Source organism: Hippichthys cyanospilos, chromosome 20, assembly GCF_059441005.1.
Source record: "Hippichthys cyanospilos isolate Australia breed blue-spotted pipefish chromosome 20, RoL_Hcya_1.0, whole genome shotgun sequence".
NCBI classification, from domain to species: domain Eukaryota; kingdom Metazoa; phylum Chordata; class Actinopteri; order Syngnathiformes; family Syngnathidae; genus Hippichthys; species Hippichthys cyanospilos.
In genome coordinates this window covers 10,587,308-10,614,221 of record NC_142388.1, presented here as the reverse complement: position 1 = coordinate 10,614,221, position 26,914 = coordinate 10,587,308, and the positions used below count along the sequence as shown (strand labels likewise).

Below are 26,914 nucleotides of genomic sequence, written 5' to 3'. Positions count from 1 at the left end.
ATTGTGATTTAAATAAGAATTGAATTACAATTTAGTCAGTCACTGGAGTATGCATGTTTGTATTAACAACATTAGTATTAGGCAATACATCAAATTAATTTGATATTATAAAAATATTAATATTTTAATATTACAGTATACAGTACACACATATATTATGTACATGTACAGAACGTAAATAATGTGTACACATTTTAACTTGAAAGTAAGGTCTATGAATTCATTTTGATCTATTAAAAATAAATCACAACATGACAATCGCAGTTCACAATTTTATTTATGGAATAATAAATTTGGACAAAACACCAGAATCTCTCTCACTTTCTCTTTTTTTTTTTTTTTAAACGATACAACCAGAGCATCTGAGGCAGATATCCCACCATGCACCACTTAAAAAAAAAAAAAAAAAGCTTGCCATCCCTTTCTTCAGGACTAAACATTAGCACCAAATGAGCACCAACCGAAATCAAAACGGAAGCTCAGTCTACAAAAAAATAAAAATAATAATCTCTCTTTCTTTGGGAGAGGGGAGAATTTTTGTGGTGCTTCCCAAGCGATACCGCCAAATCAAACAAGACCATCTCCTAGCTTCTAGGCAAACTCAAAGCATTTATGGGGCACATGCCGATAACGAATTAAAAATAATAATAATTACAAATTCAAGTAACATGGAGAATACTGTCGCCGAGTAAAAAAGAGTGGCGGCGGGAATACTGGCACACAAGATGGCCTCCGAGCGTGAGACAGAGCGTCCTGTGTCAAAACAAAAACAAAACCCTGCAATGTAGTACTTTTTAAATATATATTTATACTTTGTCTTATATCTATTTATAGATAGCTATATATAACTGTTTGATTTAAATAAACGCTGCACTCTCATTTCTCTAAAGACTTTAAATATAAAATTTTCAATGGTGGCCACACGTTTAAGTGCATGACGCCGCAAAACGGCGGGAGAATTTCTCGTAACATTCCTCGTAACAGTTGTAAGTTGTCTCCAAGGTTGAAAAATTCCAGAAATTTTCAATCATACATTTGACGAGAATTTTCGGTAATAAATGGGAATGCAGAGAAGGAAGGTAGAATCCCCATTATTCTCATGAATTCTTCTGAATTCTGCCAATTAAAAAAAAATACATAGACACACACACACACATTTTATATATATATATATATATAAATATATATATATATATATATATATATATATATATATATATATATATATGAAATAAAAAGTTTCTAGTTTAAACAGCGGGACACTCAAGTGGACGCCGCAGCAAAGTAGTGGCTGCATTATGTGGCAAAAAAAAAATGCTGAAAGCTGAGGAGAAAAAAAAAAAGTTTTTTTATGTGTTTTTTTTTTTTAAATCCCAGTAAATAATGAGGAATCCAGTCATCAGTATGTCCCTTCATGCTTGCCGTAGTGTCAAAACTGTGTCTACTTGTTACGAGCACCACATCAAACCAAGTAATTAAAAAAAAAATCTTTAAAAGCACATGTTGCTACATTATTATTTGTGGGTCAGCTCCCCATGTTCATCATGCCAGACTGAGGTTTTTTTTTTTTTTTTTTAATTTTGTGAAAATGCCGGGGTTGTGTGTGGGGGTGGGGCAAAAAAACCAAAAGAAAAACAAAACAACAACATGGCTAAACTACAGCTGAGGTCCATTTGTGCTTGGGTGTTTCAGCTGAACAAGTGCTCCTCTTCCATGGTCACCTCGGGTACCATCTGCTCGGGTTCGCCCCTCCCTCCCGGGGAAGCGGCGGCGGCGGCGGCGAACCAGGGGTGCTGGAGGATCTCGCGCGAGGTGAGGCGCTCGGCGGGCTCGCGGCGCAAAATGGCGCGGATCAGGCACTTGGCCTTGGGCGTGAGCGCGTCGGGCACGCTGAAGTGGCCGCGGCGGATCTTGCTGAAGAGCGAGCCGGGCTCCACGTCGTGGAAGGGGTAGCGGCCCACCAGGATGGTGTAGAGCATGACGCCCAGGCTCCACACGTCGGCCGCCTTGCCCGAGTAGCTGCCGCCCGCGTTGAGGATCTCGGGGCTGACGTAGGCCGGGCAGCCGTGCTTGTCGGACAGCGAGTCGTCGCCGCCCGCCAGCATGTACGTGTCCTCCAGGCTCTCCAGCTTCAGGGAACTTCTTCACGGCGCACCGGAGCACAAAACGACATCGCGTGAGGAGAACGCTCAGGACATAACGTCTCTTTCCCACCCTTTGATATTGTAATGCTGCAAAGCTATATTTCCATAAGGTTATTTTCTCTCTGATCTCAATAATAAAACGATTAATCAAAAAACATTGGCCAAGGCTATTCATATGTAGAGCAGTCAAATAATGGGGCAATGTGGTTGGGGTGGGGTTGCCTTTTGGGAAGTGTAATTGCACATCCAAAGCACCAGATGGTGCAGTGGTGCTCTCACTGTCAAAGTCTGTGTTGGAATTTAAAAAACAGGGGTTCTCAGACTTTTTAGGGTTAGGGTCCCCTTTTAGAAAGCAGATTTTCCAAGAACCCCCATTACAAAGATTTGCTGGAATTTTTTTTTACGTTTATAAGTGTTGTTAAATTTAAAATTCAATAAGTGTCTGATTTATTCACCAACAGATTCAAGTATTTGTATTTGTTACTTTTCAGCTACACTGAAGTTTAGAAAATTTAGAAGCCTCCTTATAACAAACCGCATCAATTTCCAATTATTTAATAAAAATAGCATTATAAAATAATATGTCGCTTTAGCTTTGCTGGCATGGCTAAAGAGGCGATGCTTGTTAGCAAGCACTTGTAGACACAAATAATTATATTTTGTAAAATATATTAGACTGGTTGAATATGTTACATATGTTATATATACATATACAAGGGGCCCCCATGTTACAAGGTTAATCCGTTACAACGTCCCTGGGTTACGTTTTTTTCATGTTTTGATGTGGAATATTGAGTTTTTTCGTCTCCTCTTTACAGTATTTTCCTGGCTTTGCGACAAAAACAACTGTCATGACCCTGTGTTGTTTTGTTTCCATCTGCAGGTATTTATAGGCAATTGCACTTATTTTCTGTTGTGGTCTAACTGCCTCCATGCAACGCGTCACTATAATGCTGGTCTGCTATTGGTCGGCGTCTCCACGAAGATGCTGGTCTCCTATTGTTCGGCCACACTTGTTTAAAAGTGGCGGAATGGTAAAACTTTGTTCTATCGCGAGTACTGCTTAACTCAAACTTGAATGAGTTAGCCATGGGTCCCAAGATTGCTCGTGATGTTAAAGAGAGAAGTAAGATGATTTATATGGAAATGAAGCTGGAGATAATCATGAAATATGAAGCTAGCCTAGCCTAGTCTACCCTTACTAAGGAATATGGGCATTACAAGCACCACTCAAAGGTAAATAAATCCTTTCTATATTTTTTATTTAGGATGTTTTCTGTTTGTATACATGTATATCATATATACGTAGCACTTACTAAGCTATTTTGGTACCGATTTTTAATATGTGTGTACAATGTTTTTACCTAGGGTTCTAAACGCATTAGCTATTTAACATAGGTTTGGATTGCCCGGCATCCGGTGATTTCGCCTTACGAGCTCAACCGCGGAACAGATTAATCTTGTAACATGGGGGCCCACTGTGTACACACACACACACACACACACACACACACACATACACACATATATATATATATATATATATATATACACACAGTGGGCCCCCGGTTTACGAACTCCCTCTCTTACAAACTTTTCGACTTACGAGCGTGGACCGCGGCGTTTTTTGTCCCCATCTTACGCTCAAACCTTTCGTCTTACGAACAATCCGACATGCCGGTCAATGTGTTCGTACAATTATTTTTGCTTTGCTGCATCAACGAAATCAAATGATCTCTCTTGTCACGGTAACGCTGAACGCTATTGCTCTTACAATGTCACAGTCACTGTCTCAGTCACGGTGACAGTCCCGGTCTCACTCGTGGAGATGCCGATATGCTATTGGCCGGCGTCACGTCAATCACAGAAATGCCGATATGCTATTGGCCGAACGCCTTTATCTAACTTGATGGCGTAGCTGGTCGGGATGGAAGGAAGGAGAGAAAATGAGTGAGAAAGTTTGTGTTAATGTTTTAACGAAGGGAAGGACTGTGGAGATGTTTCAGATACCACTAACCCCCCCCCCAAAAAAAATTATATGTATATATATTAGTGTAAAAGTCACTACCGTGCAGTCAAAAAAAAAATCTTTTCACACAAAGCTCATTTTCTCCTTTAGTTCAATATAGCTTGTGTCGCTCAAATGACCTATATTCAAACCATGATTACAAAAGAACGGAATAAGGTGGGATCTTACTCTCTTTTTCTAGGTAAAGACTGGCATCTACACTTTCTTCTGTGTACATAGACACAGCACACGATATTTTGTCGACCTTGAAGATCCGTCAAAAAGCTCAAAATCGGCGGGCATTCTAAGGGTTGCCTTTTCGGATAACACTCAGTAAAATATGCCAAAGCAGTGTAACAAAAGAAAGGAATCGACATTGTTTACAAGACCTGCTGTGTGAAAGGGGCCGATAATTAAGGAGGCACAAGCATGGTAATTAGGCTTGACGGCAAGTTCTTTTGAAGGCAGGAGGAAGCGAGGCGAGTAATTCCTCAGGATTAATGCTGACATTTGCTCTCGTTAAGATGAAAAGACAAACGCGGCGGCGCAAGGAGAGGATTTTATTTTGTTAAAAGTGGACCTAGATAACAGGAGCTGATTGTCTGCTCCCATCTACTCTCACACACACTCACAAAAAAACCTGAACAGCTTGTGTTTGCTCTGTAAAGCTCACAGGAAGGAGCCGCTAGGATACCCTGGAGTGCTGTTAAGTAACAAGAGCTTTTAAGCCAGATGAGGATGCGTGCGGTCTCTCTTGAACATTGTGTGGAAAGAAAATTCACATTTCAAAAGAAAAAAAAAGTAAGTTCATATTTTCTCATCGCTAGCTCGGTATCATGGGGAGTATTATGCCATTTCAAAAGTGTCGGAGACGCATTGTTTGCCGCCGCCATTGTGCCTAATAAGATTATTTCAATAAAGGCCCATATGGAGGGAACCCTCCCCGAAATTAGTGTCGACAGTTTAGAAATACAACACACATAATTATGGAGCGGCGCATTTTTAATGACTCGACGTGAGCATGTGGAATCAATTTGAATATTATTGTGTAGCGCAGCCAAGGCGGCACACTGGGCTTCACCACGCAACCGGCCGAGAATAACATTCATTTAGCCACGACAAAAAGAATTACACGCATTGTATATTTTAATTCAGAACATGCTTCTTTTGAAACATGGCTAGCACTAAAGCTAAAATTTATTTATTATCCAATTCAAATGCTAAAAGAAATTAGCAACTACTTTGGGGTGCTAACATTACTCCAACATTCACTTAACACTACTTAAATTCTTTCCAATCTGTGAAAACTGAGGTAAAAAAAAAGTGTGTACGCCATCCTAGCATGGCATCGAATCTTTTTTTTCTTGTTTGTCATAAATCCCGGGTTAGCCCAGTAAATCCCCAAATTCATGAAAATAATCTAAGATTAAGTAAATATTATAAAGAGATAGAGTTTATTTAAGGCCTCAATGTGTGCAAAGATGCAAGAAATCAAAGGCGTTGATTATGGTGGCAATGATTATCGATTATTCAGCGATTATTTGATTGTTAACCTTCCTTGGTAATCGAGTAAGCCTAAAAAAAATTAAAAAATGCCCTTTTACCAGTAAATATTCTCCTATTTTTGAAATCCTCCACGTAATCAAACAAATTATTTGCAAAGGTTTGCTAAAAATAAATAAAACTGGCAAAGAAGTACACAAATAAAAACAAAAATCTACATTCTGAAAAAAAAAAAAGAAGTTCCAACTTTACGGACCAAACCAGTAACACAGTGCTTCTCAATTATTTTTTGCAGGGCACCCCCTCAAAAAGAGAAAACCTATCATGCCCCCCTCCCCACTTAATGCACTGACTATAAATAGTAAAAATTGTATAAGTATAGCTAAAACTGTACCCTTTCGATCATTACCAAAAATATTGAAATATAAATCAACCTTTAACAACTGTTAACTACTTTTTAAAGTGTTTTTCACAAGTTACAGGTTAGTCTAAAACTGAAGAAAAAAAAAAATCCAAACAAGTGCATCAAAATGCCTGAAAATAAAAATTAAAACGATGCCAACCCTAACTTCATTGCAAAAACATTTCTCATGGCAAAAACAAACCTTTATTATCTATAAAAATTGTATAAGGTATACCTTCAACACTATCCTTTTTAACATTAACAAAAGAAAAATGTAATATAAATCAAATGACAATACTTCACTACTATTTAAAGCGTTTATACAGGTTACAGCTTAGTCCAAAACTGAAAAATGCCTGAAAAAAAAAAAACCATGCAATTTTGATTTTATTGCAATTACACTTTCCCAGTGGTCACCCCCCACACCACCATTTAAGAAAGACTGCAGTAACAGAACCTTTACCTATTTTATTGCATTGGTAATTTAAAATAAAGTAGTTTTTGTATGTAAGAAATACAAATCTCTTTTTTGATTCCATTAAATCCATTGACAAAATAATCAACAATTATTTGATATTAAAAGAATATTGAGGTACACACCTGGGGTGGATGTAGAAGAATAAAAATGAACGTTTTGAGTCTCATATGATATTTAACAAGGGTCATTTTGTACTAGGGAGCAGAATACATATGTGTTCGATGTGAATAGGCATGAGGTTACCTTGACACTTTTGTGTAGTGCTATGATTAGCATTTAGTGTATAATAATGTGCATGATGATTTTAATATGGTAAATAATCATGATTTCCAGAATTATTCAGCCTTGCCAACCTGTATCTACCTTACTAACCTTACCTACGTTCCCATTAAGCTACCTGCTAACCACTGTTTTGAAATGATTACTTGCCATGTATTTTTTTTTTTTTTTTTTAGTTGCATTTCGACGAGACAACTCACCGGTCCTCATTCTTGAAGACGAACTTCCTCAGCTTGAGGTCCCGCAGCACCAGGCCGCCGTCGTGGCAGTGCGCCACGGCCGAGGCGATCTGGTAGAAGAGGCGGGCGGCCTCGTCCTCGCGCAGCTTCTTGCAGGTGCGCACAAACGAGTGCATGTCGCCATGGCTGCGTTCGAAGAAGGCGTAGGCCCGCGTCTCGCCCAGCAGGACCTCCAGGACCTGGTTGATGTGCTGGTGGTGGCCCAGGGCGAAGTAGGCCGCCAAAGAGTCTTGGTAGCGGCCTATTTCGAACACCTGAAGAAGGGAAGGAATAAAATAGAAGCTCTCAAGCCTGCATCTCAAAATGCATGGCGCTGATAATTAAAATCGCTTTTAATTTCCGGGATGTTTTTTAAATTACGCATGACAATATCTGTTTCCGTACCAAACCTTTCTGGGTGAGTGTCAAATATTCATTGATTTTTGCTATTTGTGGCAGAACTTGGGACACGAAAATGAGATCGGGTAAATCGATGAGGAATAAAAGTGTATCGTATTAGCGATGCGCGGCAGCCCCGGGTTGCGGTGCTCCTCTAGTTGCTATGGCAACACACTCCCCGCCCTCCTCTTCCTCAGATTGACTTCAGGTAAGAGTGCTTCCACCGCTCGCAGTCAATCGGAAAAGGAAAACTCCCCACGGATGCGCAACTTAAAACCTCCACGAGCCGTCTGGGCGGGAGGGATCAATAGCACAAGTGAGGGATTGATCAGCAAGAGATAAGAGGTCTCAAAATGGGGGTGGGAAAGGGGTGTCAAAACAATCAGCTATTCACGTGGGCTTGTTCTGACAACAAATCTCGGTAATTGCATGCCTCATGGATTTTGCATCGAGGTGAATTGTGGCCCTGAAAGAGATAGTCCACTTATTTTAGCAGTAAAAAGTTAATATTTTGTCTATCGCTAATTTCATAACGACAACGTTCATTTATCAGCTTTAAAAACGGTTTTTTGTTTGTTTTTTTTTTCACTCGCTATGAGCTGAAAATAACATCACCTGTGCCCAAGGCTCAGGTATAAGACCACAGCTCAGCTTGGGACATGTCACATGACCAACTGGTGAACTGTGATTGGTTGAGCCCTGAGTACAGGTAATGGCATTTCCAATCGATAACAAGTGGAAAGTGCATTTTTAAAAGATATTACTAGTACAATAATCAAATTAACTATAGACAAATTAACCTTTCACAGTTGAAAACGACTGAATGAGTAGACCAACCCTTTGAATACACATCAATGTACGTAGTAAAATTTGCAAAGTATAATAGTGACAGCCCAATGTTTGTTCTTCGACGACATCTTTGTTATAAAATTCAAACAAAAATTGCAGAAATGCTCGGCAGCATGCCTTATTTAAGATTCTCATTTTATAACATTCTAACTTGACAAAGCTAGTGCTCTTAATGACCATCTGAGGGCACCACAGACCACAAATAACAATGGAAAAAATAATACCGATTGTTTAGATCTTCAACTTGTCTTGTACGTATCGGTTTTACAAATAACATGACTGCACTGCTCTTTTTTGCATGACACCGTCAGTGGGATGTCCTGTCAAGCGTTTTGCTTTCGTGTAAATGAAATGCGCTCGTTAAAATAGTCGATACAGCCACCGTGTATGATGCAACGCACCATTGCAAAGCAAAACCGAAATATTACTGTAAAGCACGCTAAACGACTGCACCCGAAAATTGTGATGTACCTTGAAAAATGCCCGGTTTCTTTTATTAGATTGTACCCAGTGTGCGCGTTTCCTGCCCCAATACGAACGTTACGTCATGCTGCCCCATTCACTTTTTCCATTAGGCTGCTCTCTGGCTTTTTGCAATGCGAGCCAAGTAGTGCAGAGTGCTCGCCGCAGGCCTTTGTGCACCAATGCATATCTAATATGAATTCTACGTGCACCTGGGGAGGTGTGCATGTACATTGTGCACGCGCGCGCGTGCTCACCTTGCAGACAAGCTCCTCGCCGCTGTGCAGGTGAGCGGCCCTGAAGACGTGGTCTCCCTCCAGGGGCTCCAGCAGCAGGTAGTCCCCGATGCGGGAGATGCAGTGCGACGCGTCGGGGGTCTCCGGCGGGCTGGGCGAGCCGAGGTTGGGGCTGAAGCTCTGGTGCGACTCGGCGCTCCTCAGGCAAGATAAATCTTCGAAGTCGTGCGATTTGTGCCGCGATCTGCCATGACGTGAAATGTTAATAGGACGCGACCTCTGTATGTTCATGGGGGAATGTTGGCGTAATAGCTCCACGTTCCTCGGTTGGGGATCCCGCTTGGTTAGCGGATTTGACTTAAATAAAAAAAGCAACTTGCAGGTCAACGGGCAAAATAGAGCTGGCCTCGCCTTTGTTTTTCCATTCAACGCAAAAAAGTCCCAAACCCACGGTGAACGTCTTCCAAATGTCCCTTATATTGTGGTAAAACGTTCAAAAAAATTTGCAAAGTTCTCCCCCAAAAAGTCGGTTTTAATGCAATAAACGCGAGCAGTTGCTCATGTGTTAGCTTATTTTTACCGGTGTAAAAAAAAAAATAGATTGGCACGTTTCGTAAAATAGAAACAATAAGTCTGAATGAATGCTCGTTAAAGCGATAACAAAAGAATAGACAAACTTGCTCCCTGCCGATAGTGGAAAAAAAACACAGTGGTTAGCAGGTGTAGCTAACTAGTTAGCCTCCGTGCTAACTAGTACCAGGTCGGCCCTTGTTCCATAGAATCCACGCGCAGGGTTCCGTCGCGGAGAAACCCCCGTGCACATGAAACGGAGGGGGGGGGGGGGGGAAGGACGCGGTGGTGGCTTGATTTATGAGGAGAAGCAAACGTCGTCCTCTCTCTCGCTTCCAGGTGGAAGGAGGGTGTCGCTTGTCTTACGTGAAGGTAGGAAGGGAAGGAAGGAAAAAGGGACGGGACCGGCTGACTTTCCCGGGCCTATCCCTAGATTCAGCAGGGCATCCTCTCCCGTGGCGCCGCGGTGCCTCTTCCGTAGGCTGGCTTGGGGAAGAGAGAGAGAGGAAGGGGATCCTGCCTGGTTCCGTCAGTACAGAGTGGCGCTGCACAGTGCAACACTGACTCACACGTCACGTACTGCAAGCGAGAAGCCTCCTGCCCCGCCTCCCTTACGTCATCGCCACTACGGGTTTTGATTGGCTGGCGCGGCCCAGCTCTTCTTTTTCTAGATATGCAAACGAGCGAAAGTCACATGACACGTGGAATTTGAACGCATCGCGTGCTGGCAAATTAAATCGGGGAAAGGATGGAGGAGGAAAAGGGAGACGCTACTGTATGCGCAGCATTCCAAATGTGTTTCCTCTTGGAACGACGAGGGTGGGGGTTGGGAATGGTGTTTCCCTCTCCCGTGGGATAGGAATATAGTAGGATTTGCACACCACAATATCCCATTTCTTTAGGCGCAGAATCCATCCATCCATTTTCCATCGTACTTGTCCTCATTAGGATGGAGGATGAGTGGCGAGGTTCACACTACAATTGTAGAGAACAATTTAGTACAATGGCGGGCCACTTTGGCTCTGTTTAATTCACCAAAAATGCAACATTCTCGATGAATGGCAACAAGTGGCTATAAAGGTTAAATAATCGAATCCAATAGAATGCCTTTGTTGTCATTTTGAAGCTGGTATTCAAAATTGGGAGCGCTGCTCCGATTGGTGCATATTAAAGAAATGAATAATACATAGAATGAATATTATACAATAAAAATCATGGTTTGTTTGTGGATTATGAAATCGACCTGTTTTCAACCATCTTGGGGAGGGGTTGTCACTTTATCAAAAAATGAGATTGCTTGGGGCTAAGGTAATGAGGAATCACGGTTCATCTTGTGATGGTCTTATGACCAAACTCAAAAAACATTTTTCCTTTTTCTTTTTAAAAGCCTCTCCACACCAACAACCCATTCCGGGTTTCTTCCTACTTGGTTCAAATTCTACTCTTTCGTTCCAAGTTAGTATGAAAACTTCCAAGCCACAAGACAAATCCCAAAAGGCTGGTCTCTACAACCCTCTGATTTGTGAGGCAGATGTGCAAAACCACTCACGAATCCTTATAGAGAATCCCTTCTATGCACTCGAGAAAAACCCGCCGGGAATCATCGTCATCGGCTTTCCAGACAATCCCACACCCCCCATCCGCCGTCCCCCCCATGCTGCAGGGCTGCCATCTTACGAATGACGTGTCCTAGAAGACTGGCAGAGGTCAACCGGCAGAAGATGGCTTAGCTTTCTTGAATCCTCACATTGACATTACTCACCCTAAACGAGCCACTGTCAGGCCTCAAGGGGTCTGGAGCTCAGTACCGAATGTCATCATTGCAGTCTTCTGCAATCTAAATATAGAATGTGCCATGAAGCCCAATAGTATTCCTAAAAAAATTAATATAGGCAATTTATGTTGCTGTTGATACCAAAATCGGGTGGGTCTATCAAAACAGGACGTGCGAAAAACCCTCAAGGAGGCATGACCTAATTAGAACAGGAAGTTGATTGTTTTGCTTTGAAGAAGCCATTTTGGGCAAATTCCAGTCTTGTACTTTGACAAACCCCGACAAGGGAATTCAAGACAAATAAGACAATCTGAAGCAGGTAACTTAGATGAGTGGTTCACAAAGTGGGGTCCGCGGACCCTCCGGGGATCGTGAAAAAACTTGGGTTATTAAAAAAACAAAAAAAAAACATATATATATTATATATATATATATATATATATATATATATATATATATATATATATATATACCATATTTTTCAGACTATAAGGCACAACTTTTTTCTCATGATTTGAGACCTACAGCTTATAGTCCAGCACGGTTTATCTGCATTTATCTGTTTTGTTTTTGTATAGTGCCATTATTCATGAATTGGACTGGTGAATATCACGCATGGAAACGTTGATCAAAACAAACGAATCTGGTAGACGTACGGGATCATGTCTACCAAGTTTGAAGTGCAAACGGAATGCCCGTGTTGCAGTTACAGATTTGTCGCATTCCGGTAATTATTGTACTGTAAGTAAGAACATGGCCGATATAAAAAATGTTAATCTTTGCCCACCCAAATGATTTACTGTGTCCTCCTTGCACCTATCTAGCTCCTGCAGTATAGCCTTTCTGTGCCAAACTTATTACGTATCTTTTGTATATTTAAATTTACGTGTAAGTCAATTTATTTAAGTTATTAACAGTACACTTGCATTTTCTGGGAATGCAATGGCAAGCTTACTGCAACAGTCTCTTAATTTGTGTCCACAGTTGTCTCCATTTTGTCTTAGTAAGACAGCAAAGTTAATTGCATGCCACCGCAACACGTGAGACATCATCAGAAAGGCCAGGGTGTCCTCTAAGGACTATATACAGTAATAACTTAATAGGTAGGGTGGCTTGAACAAGTCAAAAGAGGTTGACCAAAAACAAATGTCCACGACAGTGGACGTAAATAAATAGTCTACATCTCAGGATGATATGCTGGCAGAAAACTAATATGATTCACCATCAACTGAGCGACAGAATGTGCCGCTATGCACTGACCTAATGCCCCATATGGGATGTGTTCTGATGGTCGACGCTAACACTGTCTTCCACACATGGCCAAAAATCTAACATATGACACCAGCACTTGAAATGTGAAATCCGAGCGTATGATTATGTCACTATTATGTCTCCGCACAATACAGAAGGTCAAGTAAAAAAAAAAAATGTCATGGAATTTCACGGTTTGCAAGATAAGCGACAGCAAAATGACAAACGCGCTGTCCTCAGTTGGCCTCTCGTAAAAAAGCTCTCTCTCTCTCTCACACACACACACACACACACACACACACACACACACACACACACACACACACACACACACACATCTAAACGCACGCACACACACACATACACTCACACACACACATTCATTCACACTGCTGCTATGGCAACCCTCCTTCATCCCAGAGGAAATTTTATACAGCACCACAATATAAATATACACACACACACACGCACACACACAGAGCTCTTATCAAGAGTTACCTGTCACGCATGCTTGGAAAGGAAAATGACGGTGGTGTCAGTCAGTCAACGTGATTCGGCCCACGCGTCACGAGGCGTTCTGCTTACACTTCAGGAATAGATTACCGACTCCTTATGTGCCGAGTGTATTATGCAGCAGCATTTTTCATCACAATGGTGTGATGGTGTGTGTTGGATGGAAAAGTTGGGGTGCAATGAAATTCCGCTCAAGGACGGAATCCCTACCTGCAGGAACATTGCTAATGAACATCAGCAACATAGATGCAAACACATTACACAGAACAATTAGTTAGACTGCTATATAGAATAATATAGAATAGAATGCCTTTGTTGCCATTGTATTGTCTCTATAGAACAAAATTGGGTGAGCTGCTTCGATTGATGCATATCAATAATATGCAACAAATGTTGCAATACCTTGTTAAATATATGCAATAAATAGAATGAATAATATATAAATAAAAAATAATTGGAAGTCCTAGTTGGCAAGATAGGTACCTGTATAAATGTATAAATACGTATATGAATATGTGTGAACAGATGCAACAATTGAATTGATTAATCGACAACTATTTGATGATTAAATTAATCAATAATAATTTTTGATAATCAATACTTCATTTCTATTCTGAATTCTTTCTAAACTTTTCAATTTTTTAGTCTAATTCATTTTTAGTCCGATTGCTTCCACGAAAAGAGTTGTGTTGGTGTTGAAAAAAACAAACATTTTAACAAAATCTGTTGTTTTTGATTCATGCCATGTACTTATATCGTCTTATTTCAGTCAATTGGGAAAATTGGCCTGTTTTCAGAAATTAAAACTTAAAAAAAAAAATTCTGATCCAGCAACTAAATGACAGAAAATTCAGATTCATCATTAATAATTGTTGCAGAACTACATGCGTGGACATGTACTGTATACATCCAGTACATACATATTATGTACACCTACGCACGTACCAGCTACCTCTTTGTAATGTGGCACTCTCCTTTCTACACAACATGCTTATACAGTACAGTAGATCCATTTGTTCTTCATACCATGCAAGAATGCATAATAATGCAAAAATGGTCCTATACTTTTATTTTTAAACTGATAGATTGTATCTTGTACCGTACAACAAATGAAGGCCAATGAGACATCTCTAGCATTTGCACATCAACACCTGAATCTCGATATCCTGGCGGCGGCTTCCTGTTTTGTCTCGGGCAACACACACCCAGGGGCAGGTGCAAATGGACGAATCCGTCATCGCCTTTCTCTCAATGTTGACTTTTGAAGAACGTAACCAGAGAGACAGCTTGTGCTTTAAAAGTTGATCACATGAGAATCTAGGCCACGTCGGATTGAGGACAAAGGCAGATAAGAGCGGCCATCGTTCTTTAAAAAAGGAAAACAATCGGAATAGTTGCATGATGGAAGCACAAAGGGAGGGCTATGCCCACTTCAAGGATTAGTCGCTATTTAAGATAATAATTTGACTGTCGTCTCTAAAGACCTCTGCCGCCGGCCAAATAGCTTGAAGCCTGACAAAAAGAAAAAAAAAACACTATTGGAAGGCCTGTGATTACCGTCAACTCTTGCAGCATTAGCACTGACAGTAATGATGCATTTGCAACATATTTTGCCATTGGAAGCTGGCACCGATCGGTGTTTTTAGCTTACGTTAGCACTTGACAATGCCAAGAATGCTAGTTTACGGTAATTTGGCTGGGGATGCTTACAGTGAACCGCCCTCCCATTCACGGTTAGCAATTTCTCCGATTTAAGATTTTAGACATGTCTGTCTGTCTGTCTGTCTATCTATCTATCTATCTATCTATCTATCTATCTATCTATCTATCTATCTATCTATCTATCTATCTATCTATCTATCTATCTATCTATCTATCTATCTACCTATCTATCTATCTATCTATCTATCTATCTATCTATCTATCTATCTATCTATCTATATATATATATATATATACATATATATATATATATATATATATATATATATATATATATATATATATATATATATATATATATATATATATATATATATATATAAATCAGCTATTGCTGAAAAAAAAACAAGACATAGGTCTGGCTAATAATAGTCTAATAGCAACAGTGATTGGTGTCAAGGAAGTGTGTTGAACTGATTCCGATTTTTGAATGTTGGGCAGAAGCGATGTTATTGGCAGATGTTATGGAAAGTCTTCACCAAATGTGTTTATCGTATATGGGTCATTCAGTTTGAACAAGAGGTACGAAAGAGGAAACAAATGATCATTTACCATAATTCAGAATTGATATAAAGAGTCCCAAATGTGATTGATTGAATAAATAAATACACTTACTGTTGTAATTATGCGGGACATGCACTATCAAGGAAAAGACAACAACATGACGTCAACTTCAAAATAACCACACCAAATAATTCATTGGCATCAATGCTAGTTTGCTTTTATTTTGAACTTGGCCTTTACAGCTGTGATTGCTACCAGCCATACTCTTTCCTTTGTCTCCGTTTTTATTGCTCTACGAACACACCGCCATTAAAAATCATTCAATTTTTGACCAAGCACAATAAGAAACCGCCAGCCAGTTTTGCTGTCATTGTAGGAATAGGAACTAATCTCTAGCGCTAGCCGCTAACTCTGTGGTGCATTCAAACACAGTCGATAAATCTCCACCATCTTTTGAATACTCTTGATTAAAAATTGCATCTTATGATGTCGACGTTATGTCATGTTTAAATTCGGAAAATATATTCAAAATTCCAATTGGAGCCACCTAGTAAAAAACATTCTGGGTCTCAACATGGTCACATGGATCTTTGATCTTATCTGCATTAGCAGTTCACCTTTCAGCCCAATTAGCGCTAATTGTGAGTACACATACTGTCCAACCAAAATGACTCCAGAATGAAGACTGGGAGTGCAGAGCGTGCCGTTTGAACGCAAAGGTATTATTGCCGTGGCGTGAAAGGATGCAAAACCCAACAGATGGCATTCCAGCACCTGTGCAATATGTTGAAGGGTGGGGTGGAATGGGGAGTTTTGAGGTGGCGTGTAATAAGCAACTCTGTTATGATGGAAAAGCAATCTCCTTGGGCGGAAGATCACATCTCGCTTTGGAGGTGGCGTAAAACAAAGGAACGATATCAAATGTCATATGACCAGTGACAGGAATTAAAATGAATCCTTCTTAAGAGTGAATGTTTTTCTTTGAATTATTCTCTCTCTTTATCCTACCTTGTTCTACGGCCTCACGGGGGGGTTAACACAGCCTAAACAATGTCTCAGTACTTTTCCTACGTGTGACTTCACAGTCTTAACTGGTTTTATCTAGTTTGAGCAAGCGTATGGTGCAATAGATCAGAGAAATTCAAGGCATTAGCAGTGGAAAGTTACAGCAGTAAACAAATAAAGAGTCAAGGCTGAACCTGGCTAAAATAAACGCCTGAAGGAGGCCTATGCAGTCTTTGGACTGGACTCCATCAAAAGCACATCAAACAGCTGCAGCTAGTTCAGAAGGCTACAGCCCGGGTTCTGACCAAAACAATGAGATCAAAATATATTACTTCAGTCACAAAGGCTTAAGAATAGATTTTACATTTCTACAACTGGTCCACAAGTCACTGAATGCTATGGGTCCCAAATACAAAAAAGAAATGCTAATGGGAAAAAAAACAAGTGGGGCTCTAGGGTTTGCGGACTTGGCTAAATTAGTGGAACCCAAAGCAAACATGGTGAAGCGGCATTTAGTTGTTATGCTGCATGTGAAAGGAAAAACATACCAAAAGAAGTAAAGTCAAAAGTCTAAATGCTTTTGCAATGTTTTACTGTAAAAAATGTAAAACGAATAGAATAGAATAGAATAGAATAGAATAGAATAGAATAGAATAGAATAGAATAGAATAGGATGTATTTGGCTTCTTTGTACAGCTGGTATACTTAATGCTGCTTTGTTTGGTGCACATCCAATAAATATGAACAATAAATGGTCAATATTTAGAATTAAAAAAAAAAACATAGTTTCATGTTTAATTTCAGTGTATTCTTGTTTTAATGGGGGCAGTGGCTCAAGGAGGAAAGCCCAGATTTACATCCCCCCCAACCAGTTCGTCCAGCTTCTGCGGTAGAATGCCCAGGTGTTCCCTGGCCAGCCGAGAGACATAGTCCCTCCAGCGTGTCCTGGGTTGATCCCAGGGCCTCCTCCTGATGGGAATTCCTCAGGGAAGCATCCGGGAGGCATCCTGACCAGATGCCTGAGCCACCTCAACTGGCTCCTCTCAATGAGGAGGAGCAACGGCTCAACACGGAGTCCCTCCCGGGTGACGGAGCTTTATCACCTAGGGAGAGGTCGGAAACCCTTTGGAAAAAACTAATTTTGGACGCTTGTATTCAGGATCTAGTTCTTTCAGTCACGACCCGCAGCTCGTGACCTTAGGTGAGGGCAGGATCGTAGATCGACCTGTAAACGGAAAGCTTCGCCTTCGCCACGAAAGCCCGGTACAGCATCCACTGTGTTTTGTTGTTATTCAGAGCGTTAATAGCTTTGAAGAAAAAGCTGACTGAGTCTGTTTGTCCGGCTTTTTTGAGCTCTGTAGCGCCGGCCAGAGCGCAACAGTTTGAAAGCTTGATGACCAGGATGAGTTGTGTCTCTGACTATATTCCTAGCTCTTTTCAAACAGATATCACTGAAAAGGGACTGTGCATCTACATCAGTCTTACATGCAATTGGTTAAAGCAGCTGAGGCTGTGAACCGGTGACAATAAAGGCCAATGTACCTCCGTAAATCAAATTAGTGGCACAAGTCAAGCCAGGAGTTATTCGCCTGTGCCATTGAGGCACACATTTCTGAAGCGTGCGTATTCCCCCGAAATGGGCAAATGGCTCTGGCACCTAAACAGCTTTTGGCAGAGACGCATCATGGCAGCCAAAGTGAGAAGCGAGTCTTGCAGCAGGGCTTGTCTTTTCTGAGTCAGATTTCCAGAGGTGTGAATGTCTGTCTGTGCGTGTGCTGCACTCTGCCATGGCCTCTTGCCAGAGCTCTAATTTAAGCAGCTCTGCTGAAGGGAAGGAGATGTGCCGGTGGGTAGGTGGGGGGGTTGTTTGAGCCACGAGGGAGTCGAGCCCAGGCAGAACCCCGGAGTGGAGTGGATGGCTGTTAAGCTCATCAATGAACGGATGAGTCATCGCCTGCGCAGTCTCTTACAGTACGCACCATGTATTTATTTGCACTGTCACCTGAGCCCAGTAACTGTGTGCACTTACACAGTCAAAATGGGTGTACAGTATGTGCACGTGTGTGTGGGTTCAGAAAACCTGCTAAGCAACAATTTCCACATCCGCCTAATTCTCAAAGGTCAGAAGCTTTCAGACTGCTGGCTGCGCCTAGCATCCGATTTCCATTTGGGCCACTTTCACTTTCAAACCTCCCACCTTCCTGCCTTGTGCGCCCTCCTACGGATCTTCATTACCCCCTTAGCGGGGGAGGGGGAAAAAGCCATCTTGTAAACGGGAAACAAATTGTTGCTGGACGTCCTGCTGTGGCAATTAATGTGAATTACTGCCACTGAGAGGACTGGAGTGGAACAGAATCGCAACAAAAAAAACAAGCTCTCTTGCTTCAGGTCCAAGTCTATTTGAGCCGCTGTAGTTTTTTGTGATTCAGGGAGGCAGATGTTTAACGATCGCTTGCTGTCCACTTGTATACACACGATGCAAATATATCCAAGTTATAGCTCCCATCGCTAGTATGGTAGCAGAGGTGAACATGAGGATAGTGGATCTAGTGAATTAGTCACTCGGGACATAAAGGCCCCCCTTAGACCTTATTTCTAGTTAGGCTTTACATGACCAGCATTTTGCAGCCAATACCTGATCGGTGAGATGAACCAATTCATTTAACCAAATTGCTGATTTAAAGTACAGTAGTTCCGCACTATTTGCAAAGAAAATGGGAGCATACTAGCCCAAGAACAGTCAATAATAGCTCAAAATTGAGGCCCATTGAAATGCATTGGAACCATGTTGGACAGAAATTCGTCCATTTTGTTTGAAGGAACCATTTCGGATGAGTTCTAGGCGTTCTTAGAAACTCCTTCTCGGAAATTTGTCTGGAAAGAAATCAAATGAAAATCACAAGCAAGAGGCATACATCGACAGCGATAGACATCAAAGATCAGTTTGAAATGGCAATGAAAAAGATAACTGTCAAATTAAGGTTTCACCATGAGAAAGAATCCAAAACTTGTTGACATGAATGTTGGTGGAAACATTTATCTCAGGACACAACGAAAGTCTTAAGGACCCAAGCAAAAAAATCCAACAGAAAGTCGGCCATGTTGATTCTTTATTTATATATAATTACTATAGACTTTTTTTTTTTGAACGTGGAAAGTTGTTTTGACAAAATATTCCAAGCGGGACAACTTCTGATCAGCAATCTGGCAACGTTGTAGATGGTCCTCTGCGGTCTCGCAGGGGATGATTTGGTGTCCACATGTTCGCATATGACTGCTCCAAATAACTGGGAAAGGAGCTCGGCTGGAACTCCACCACCGGACTACTTTGCCAAACAACAACAACGAAAAAAAAGCTCATTCCTCAAAACTATCCAAGTCGCCAAGAAGTGCAACAGATCCGGGCGGCGGCCGTCCCTGTGAGAGCTATCTTTAAATTCTGTAGTAATTGTGTTGCCGTGACGCCTGTCTAGAAAAGATTCACAGCTAAAATCTTATCAGCTTCATTTTCACTCCGCTTATCACCCGGCTGAGCGCTGCTCGGGTCAATCTGCCCTCTGTGCTTCTCCTAAATCCCGACAAGTGTGTGTGCTACATCAGCTATCTTTGGTCACATTCTTGACATGACAATTGGTCACAATGCCTGGACATTTAGAAATCTGTCCGGAAGTTGTCTGGGAAGGGAGAGTAGCTACAGTATGTGGTGGCAAATCTTTTGTTATAATTGATTTTTCTGCCATTTCCAGATGGATGCAGTATTCTTCCACCCCTCGATACTCTGCCACAAATTATTTATATGTACTGCATACTATTTAAAGAAAGAATATACAATTGATTTGAAAGCAAACTCTAAAAGAATTTGCCTTGACCCTTGTGAAGTATTTTGACCATTTTTGGGTCATTTTCTTCCACATCGTTGTTGTATATTAGCCAATGGATGGCACACTCCTGGTAATGTGATACCTAAGTGGTTGTGCCCTGTTCAACTTTGACATGTTGTCACTATCTGGGTGTAATTTCAGCTCCCCTTGTGTCTTCTTTCAATGCTTTCTGTTTGATGGGAAATGCCTTTGATGTAAAATCAAAGGATTGTGAAATAGTGTTAAATAGGGAATATCTGATTTTTATATTGTAAACATCAATCAAAATCATGACTTTCACACCATAGCAAACAAACATTACCAATAAGTCATTATCATGAAATAACATCTAAATGTATCCACATCGTACACACATAACAAAAGTGGGAACAAAATAATGTTATGTAGCAACATTTAGAACTGCCACAAGTGAAAGCGATTTTTGTGTCTTGAATGAGATGGATGAATGAGCCATTGAACCAAAATGTTGTTGCTGTTTGTGACATCTATTCACTCTGATTGGCTGTTAGCTAAGGAATCAGCGCGTCGATGCAGATCTAGACAATCCGTTGCCAAATCTCTGACGGAAGCCCACATTCAGCGAGCGCTTTCGTACTTTTGCCGAACGAAAACACGTAAAAACACCCAGACAGAGAAAGACGACAGTGCTGACCCTGATTGACTGACAGAAATCAGCTGAAATCGGTGCCTTAGCATCATTAAGCGCATGCCAAAAATGCAGAAGCGCTAGTTGACGGTGTCCATTTCCTCAGAGGCGGGTCAATTTGGCGACAGATTGCCCAGTTCTGAAAATAAAGCTCAGCAAAACAATGTTTTCTTTGCTAAGAGTCGAAAATACTCACGAGTTCACGACTATCAAAATGGCTGTTTCACATTCAACACTTCCTGTATTATGCTCCTATTCTGAAAGGCAAGACTTTCTGTAGCGGAATTCCCTGAGGTAGCAATCAATTACATTAGTCACTAGCATGGTCATATACAGTAAATTTTTTTTAAAAAGCAATGCTAACGCTAACAATGCAGTCAAAGCATACTTGTGTGACGCTACGCACTACGTATACCAGTAATGAAACTAAACTTATATCCTGGCAGCTACACTAGCTATCGACTGACTCTGAGACCGTGCCCAGCAAAGGTGAAGTCGCCCTTGAAAACATTTCATTTTGGAGGGATGAGGTTTGCTTCCTATCCTCCGCAAATAGTAAGGGTTCACTCATTGTTGTTGTTGTCATGTTCTGGGTATCTAAATGCATAAAACATGCTGTCATTATGCATATAAGCAACACGCAATGTATACTGATGTGTATAATGAATATGTCATGACTACCCTTAAGCACGCACTGCTTGCATTATCATTGCAAATAAGGCAAGCCACGTGTAAATAAACACACACACTACTACACACACTTTTAATTAGCTATCACACACACATACACGCAAACACAAAGGAAGGCCTGTAGTGACTCAACGCTGCAATGATTTCGGATCACAATACCAAAGGAGAGCACATGGTGACTCACAGTTTCCATTGTGGCCTGCGCTCCCAGTGTGTATGCGCGTGCCTGTGTGTGTGTGTGTCTGTGCAGGTGTGTATTTGGTGAAGCACTTCAGGCAGGCAGGAGAGAGGAGGGTGGAAAATCATGGCGCTATAGTGGGGCAAGAGCAAACCCCATCTTGTTTCCAGTTGACCTGGTGTTGCGCAAGCTGTTGTTTATGCTACATTAGAGGGCACACACGCACATGCACACACACGCACACACACACAAATGATGAAAAGGAGAAGAAAGGCAATTACGGGGACTTGCACATGATTTCGTTCAAGCAGTCAGCATGTATTACTCCATCCACATATGACTTCGGTTGCTCTTTAAACACCTTAAGTCTACCTGGATTTTTAGTGGCATCATTGCACGAAATGAATGTATTGATTATTGGTTATTCTTTGCTTTTTTTAAAAATATTTCACTCTAAGAAGTTCAGTTTTAGCCAAAGGAGCCACAATAGTGAATGAACTTCTTTTCAGGTTGAACGTGTGCATGTATTAAAGCAATCGAAATAGTTAACTGTATTAAATGTTGAACAAAGTTTTTCCTCTTATCAATTACCGTAAACATGTTATTACTTCCAAACTTGGCTGCTGCTGCATGGCACGCAGGTTCAAAGCGCAAGAGCGCAATTTCCCGCCAGCGTGATACCTGGAAGTAGCATCCCCTCGCCAAGAACCAGTTTGGACCGGCTGCCATGTCTGCTCCTGCCCCATGTGACGGCTTAGCATGTGACACAGATGCTTCATGTGATCTTCCCGTGATCGCTAACCATCGCCTGAAGGTTCTTTCATTCTCACAGGGCTTTATTTCTTAAGAAAACAAAAACAAACAAAAGACAAACATTATTTTACATTTTAATTTATATTTTACATTTTCATATAGCATACATTTAAATATTTAAACATTTTGTTATTGTACATCTTTTACTCATTTTTGTTCACAATGAATATTTATTGAGCTATAGTTAGTTGATTTCTTGTTTTGTTTTTCCAATATTTTCACATAACCTAAGAAATAAATATATACAGTAAATACATCTCTAATACAGTGATTATACATTTATACTTATGTTAATTTATGCTTTTTTGCTGTTGTCAACTAATTACATTTAATTGTGAGCTCTGTTTTGCTCATTACATTTGCTCCTCTGTGCGTGCTATTAAATGAAAAATAAATTATTTAATGTTTGTTTATTTCTTTTTTTTTCCATATAACAATTCCAATTCACATAAAAAATAATAGTCAAATTGTTTTGGTTTAACTGTTTATTTATAAAATGGGGATTTTAATTCCTAGTTAAACATTTAAATAACTGAAATTATGATGAGAATAAATTATTGATGATAAAATTGTTTGACTGCTCCCTTGTGAGCTGTGGTAACCTTTGTAAGCCTTGGCTGATGTCTTTGTGTATGCTTGTTGGCTTGTTTGTGTCATCCAAAGCACGGAAATCTCCTTTTTTTGGCCTTGACTGTGGTCAAGTGAAGTTTAAAAATATGGGTGCAAACTACTAACAGTTGTTAGTAAAATGACAGCTTTGCGCTCTTTTAAGAGAGGGGGGGAAAAGGGCTGATGGTGCTAAAGGAAGGAATTCAGAAGGCCAGTTAATTGCGATTGGTCGTCACTGTTGTCACATGGTGGGCAGGTCACGCGATACCTCCTTACTGGAAGACAGGAAGCGGCAAGCATCGGCGTCTCTTGTGCATCACATGTCTTCATTTATAAATCATGCATTGATGAGAGGACAGAGAGACTAATAATCACACGCCAAACTTTAATAGATCATAATTTCTCAAATATTAAACACACCATAACAGGACGAGCTAGAATTAGCTGTTAGCAGATAACAGCAGCTTGTGTTAGGTTGTTACCATTAGAGAACACGGAAAGGTATTCCATTTGACTCATTTATTAATTGCGGTCTTATGGCATAAACACACAATCATAAACTTGATGAAACACGGGTGGGCCGCAATTTCGGGTATTTAAGGTAAAATGAACTCGGGCTGTGTCGCAAAGAAAATGAAAAACAATTACTTCCAGCGCATTCAACATTACCGTTCACTGACCACTCTAAATGTGGGAAATGTGATACACAACGCACTACAAATATATATGAACACAAGAAAATATGAAGAGTTTAGGAAGATAAAATGTATTGTTCTGCTATAGTTTTTACATTGGTGCCAAAGTGTTGGTGTGTCTTATTTACGGTAACATAAAAAATACCAGAATTTGACCCTAAAATTAAGAGTGTGTCTTTTACAGAGGTGGATCTTATATTCGGGGAATTATAGTAATTACAGATATTTGCGTAAAAATGATTAAAATTAATGAATGGTTAATTCAACTATCGTGCTTAAAGGTAATTTAAAAAAAAATTTATATTTCTGAAAAACAGTAAAGAGCTGGCTAATGCATCCGTAAAATGTTCATTTGAGAAACCAATTGGTGGCAGAATATATATCATGACGTTAGCAGTTGTGGCTAACATCGACTTGTTTGCTATGCTTTGTTTGTAAAAAGTCAGATACCCAAAAAATATCATCTTGAATGCAGCACCAAAAGAAGTATTTAAACTGTGCCAAAGATCAGTCGATAGCCAATACCCTCAAATAAACTTTGTGTTTCAGCCTTATCGGTCATGCCCCACCCAATAAAAAAAGTTCTGACGCAAAGTTTGGCGGCGTTTTGCCTCAGGCTCAGCGTCCCGCTGCCTCTCAGTGTTGCGTCTCTTGTTGTGGCTCTGATCGGAACATGACGCAACGCCGGGCGGCGAGCGAGAAACAGGCGCGTGGCGGAGTAGCGAGAGGAGGGAGCTCACCTTGGAGGACGAATGACGGAATTGACATCAAGGACATCCCGTGACCCCCAGGGGTTTGTGCGCGCAACTCTCGGCAACACTGTAAGACGGTTCCACGAAAAAAAAAAAAGTCAATGACAACGAAAGATTTGGCGTCCAGGACAAAGACGAAATCGTTAGATTAGATAGTCCGCCATACTAAGGAGGAAAGTTTTCATGGGCTTTTCTTTGAAAATACCTCCCGATGCAAAAACAAAACAAAAAATGAATAATCAAAATATTTGTTTATTTACCAAATGGACTGGTAGTTGGGGACAACTAGATTGATTATTAAAAGTAACAACAGAACCAGACTTATTTTGTAAATTATCCAGTAGGCCGGGTTGAAAATTGTACTTTCGGGGTCAACTTTGATGTTGGCTAATGAAATGCGAGTGAATGCGCAGAAGGGGGTGGATAATGCGTCGCAGGCATTAATTTGTTGTGCGAATGGGGAAACTTACTAAATACAGCTTTTGATCTGCTTTGCATATTGGCTCCTAATTAGGAATGCACGCGAGCAAATGCCTCTTTTGCGCGTTGGGAAAGTGGGCTGACAAAAGAATAAAAAAGAATTTTACATGCAATTAGTCGGCCACGTGAGTTTGTTCCGGTCAAAACCAAGTTGATGTGTCTATCCTCGCCGATTATTCATGTTTAAATCAGCATGCTTCAGTGAATTGAAGGGTTAAGAAGAGTCCCCTTCAGTATTTAACACAGACAAAATAAGAGCTTTGATTCCTCTGGCTGCCCAGAAGATCTGCTGCATTGCGGTAAAAAGAAGACCAATAGCCAGCAAGAGACAGTCTTAAAAAGTTTTTGGAGAGGTGCGACATGGCCGAACCCCATTAAATCATCTCACACACACACACACACACACACACACACACACACACACACACACACACACATTGGCATGCCTGTGTTTTGCATAGGGGCACATTATCGTCACCCTGCTGAATTGCATTAAAAAAGGCCCGCAGAGACAAAATCCTCCAAAGAATTCTATCTGCACTCCTCTTCCATCCCAACATCGCTGTATCGAAGAATCTCCATCTAATACCCTGGTAATGAAGCCTTGGGGTGAGGTGGGGGGGCAGTTTTTCTGCAGCTAATTAATTAAGAGCATAACTCCTTGGATAGATGAGAAATGATGGTAAGGATCATGGGTGTCTAGACTGAGGACCATTATTTTTGTGCTTGTCTACTAAAAAGCAATATTCCCAAGCTCAGTATTAAGAATAGCATCTAGCATGCCCATATTCGTTTGTCATAAGGTTTTGTCTCGGTTTGACATGAGTGCAATGCTTCAATCAATTCAGAAAAAGAAAAGTAAGAAAGGATGCTTGGTCTTTCGTGTCTTCAGCAGTAAACCAAGTTTTTCATTTGCCAGCAACCTGAAGGTTCACCAGCATAACGAGAGTATGCTATGAGGTTTTGTCCTGGTTGGACCAGAACTCTCATCAAAAACAATTGGTCATGAAGGCATGATTATGGCTATTTTCCCTTGTTTCACTGAAAAACACCAAGTTGTTGCTGGGCACTCCAGCATGTTTGAAGTTTACCGCGACGTTTTGTCCTGTCTGGACACACCCGGAAATTCCATTTAAGACAGTCGGTCATGGAGGTAGATAGCTCAGCCAGGAAGCTCACACTTTACTATCTCAACATTTCCTAGGTTTACTGAGGAACGCTTGTTCCTTCCAGCCCAACAAAGGCTTCCTCCATGTTCTAAATCTGCCATGATATTTAGTTTTTCCCTCCCCCAAAAAGTAGGAACATGTCCAGGAGACATTCAAGTCTCTCCATGATGTCTGCGCCACTCTTGCGTTCATTCAGGGTGAGACCAAACTCCCTGCAAAGGGTAACTTGTCCTTAAGGGTTTTTAACCCAAGATGCATGCTCATTAGTCAGAAGGTAGACAGCAAAGTCCAATATGATAACGCTACCAGTCTGTTGACCTGACCATTCATTCTATACACACATAAAAACAAGATTCAGAGATACAGTATGTATCCCATTGTGCAAGAAACCCTGAACCAAACTCCAAGCTAATGGTTTGTCATTAGTCCATTTTTGAAACATCTTCAAAGAGTCTGGATCACCATGAATTTTGTAGTTCATGAGGTTTGACACTTCTTCCAACTCTTACCCAAAACAATTGAATAGTCCAACATGCCTTTCTTAGATAAAAAGTGTAATATTTAGGTGTGGAACTAAGGATCCAATGCTTAAATGAATCATTTTGTCTATTGATTGTCAGATACAGAAACTGCCCATGACGTTCCAACTGGCCCTTCCTTTTGTGAGCATCGCTTCCTGTAAC

At 40.8% G+C, this 26,914-nt stretch overlaps 1 protein-coding gene across 5 annotated transcripts in view; it reads right to left on the bottom strand.

Annotated features, from left to right (window-relative positions):
- Positions 1 to 258: 258 nt before the first annotated feature.
- The window catches only part of trib2 (tribbles pseudokinase 2), a 43,439-nt gene continuing 16,783 nt past the window's right edge, over positions 259 to 26,914 (bottom strand). For 2 of the 5 annotated variants that reach the window (XM_088403667.1, XM_088403666.1), the window contains exons 4-8: positions 24,571 to 24,649; positions 22,395 to 22,555; positions 9,001 to 9,223; positions 7,016 to 7,308; positions 259 to 2,142 (exon numbers count right to left, since the gene is read on the bottom strand). In XM_088403667.1, coding sequence (XP_088259793.1) covers positions 1,689 to 2,142; positions 7,016 to 7,308; positions 9,001 to 9,223; positions 22,395 to 22,492 — 1,068 coding nt within the window. In that variant the 5' untranslated portion in view covers positions 22,493 to 22,555; positions 24,571 to 24,649 and the 3' untranslated portion in view covers positions 259 to 1,688. Of the gene's footprint in view, positions 2,143 to 7,015; positions 7,309 to 9,000; positions 10,133 to 13,072; positions 13,099 to 22,394; positions 22,556 to 24,570; positions 24,650 to 26,914 lie in introns of those variants that run through there. The other 3 variants (XM_088403668.1, XM_088403670.1, XM_088403669.1) reach the window with 3 other exon arrangements.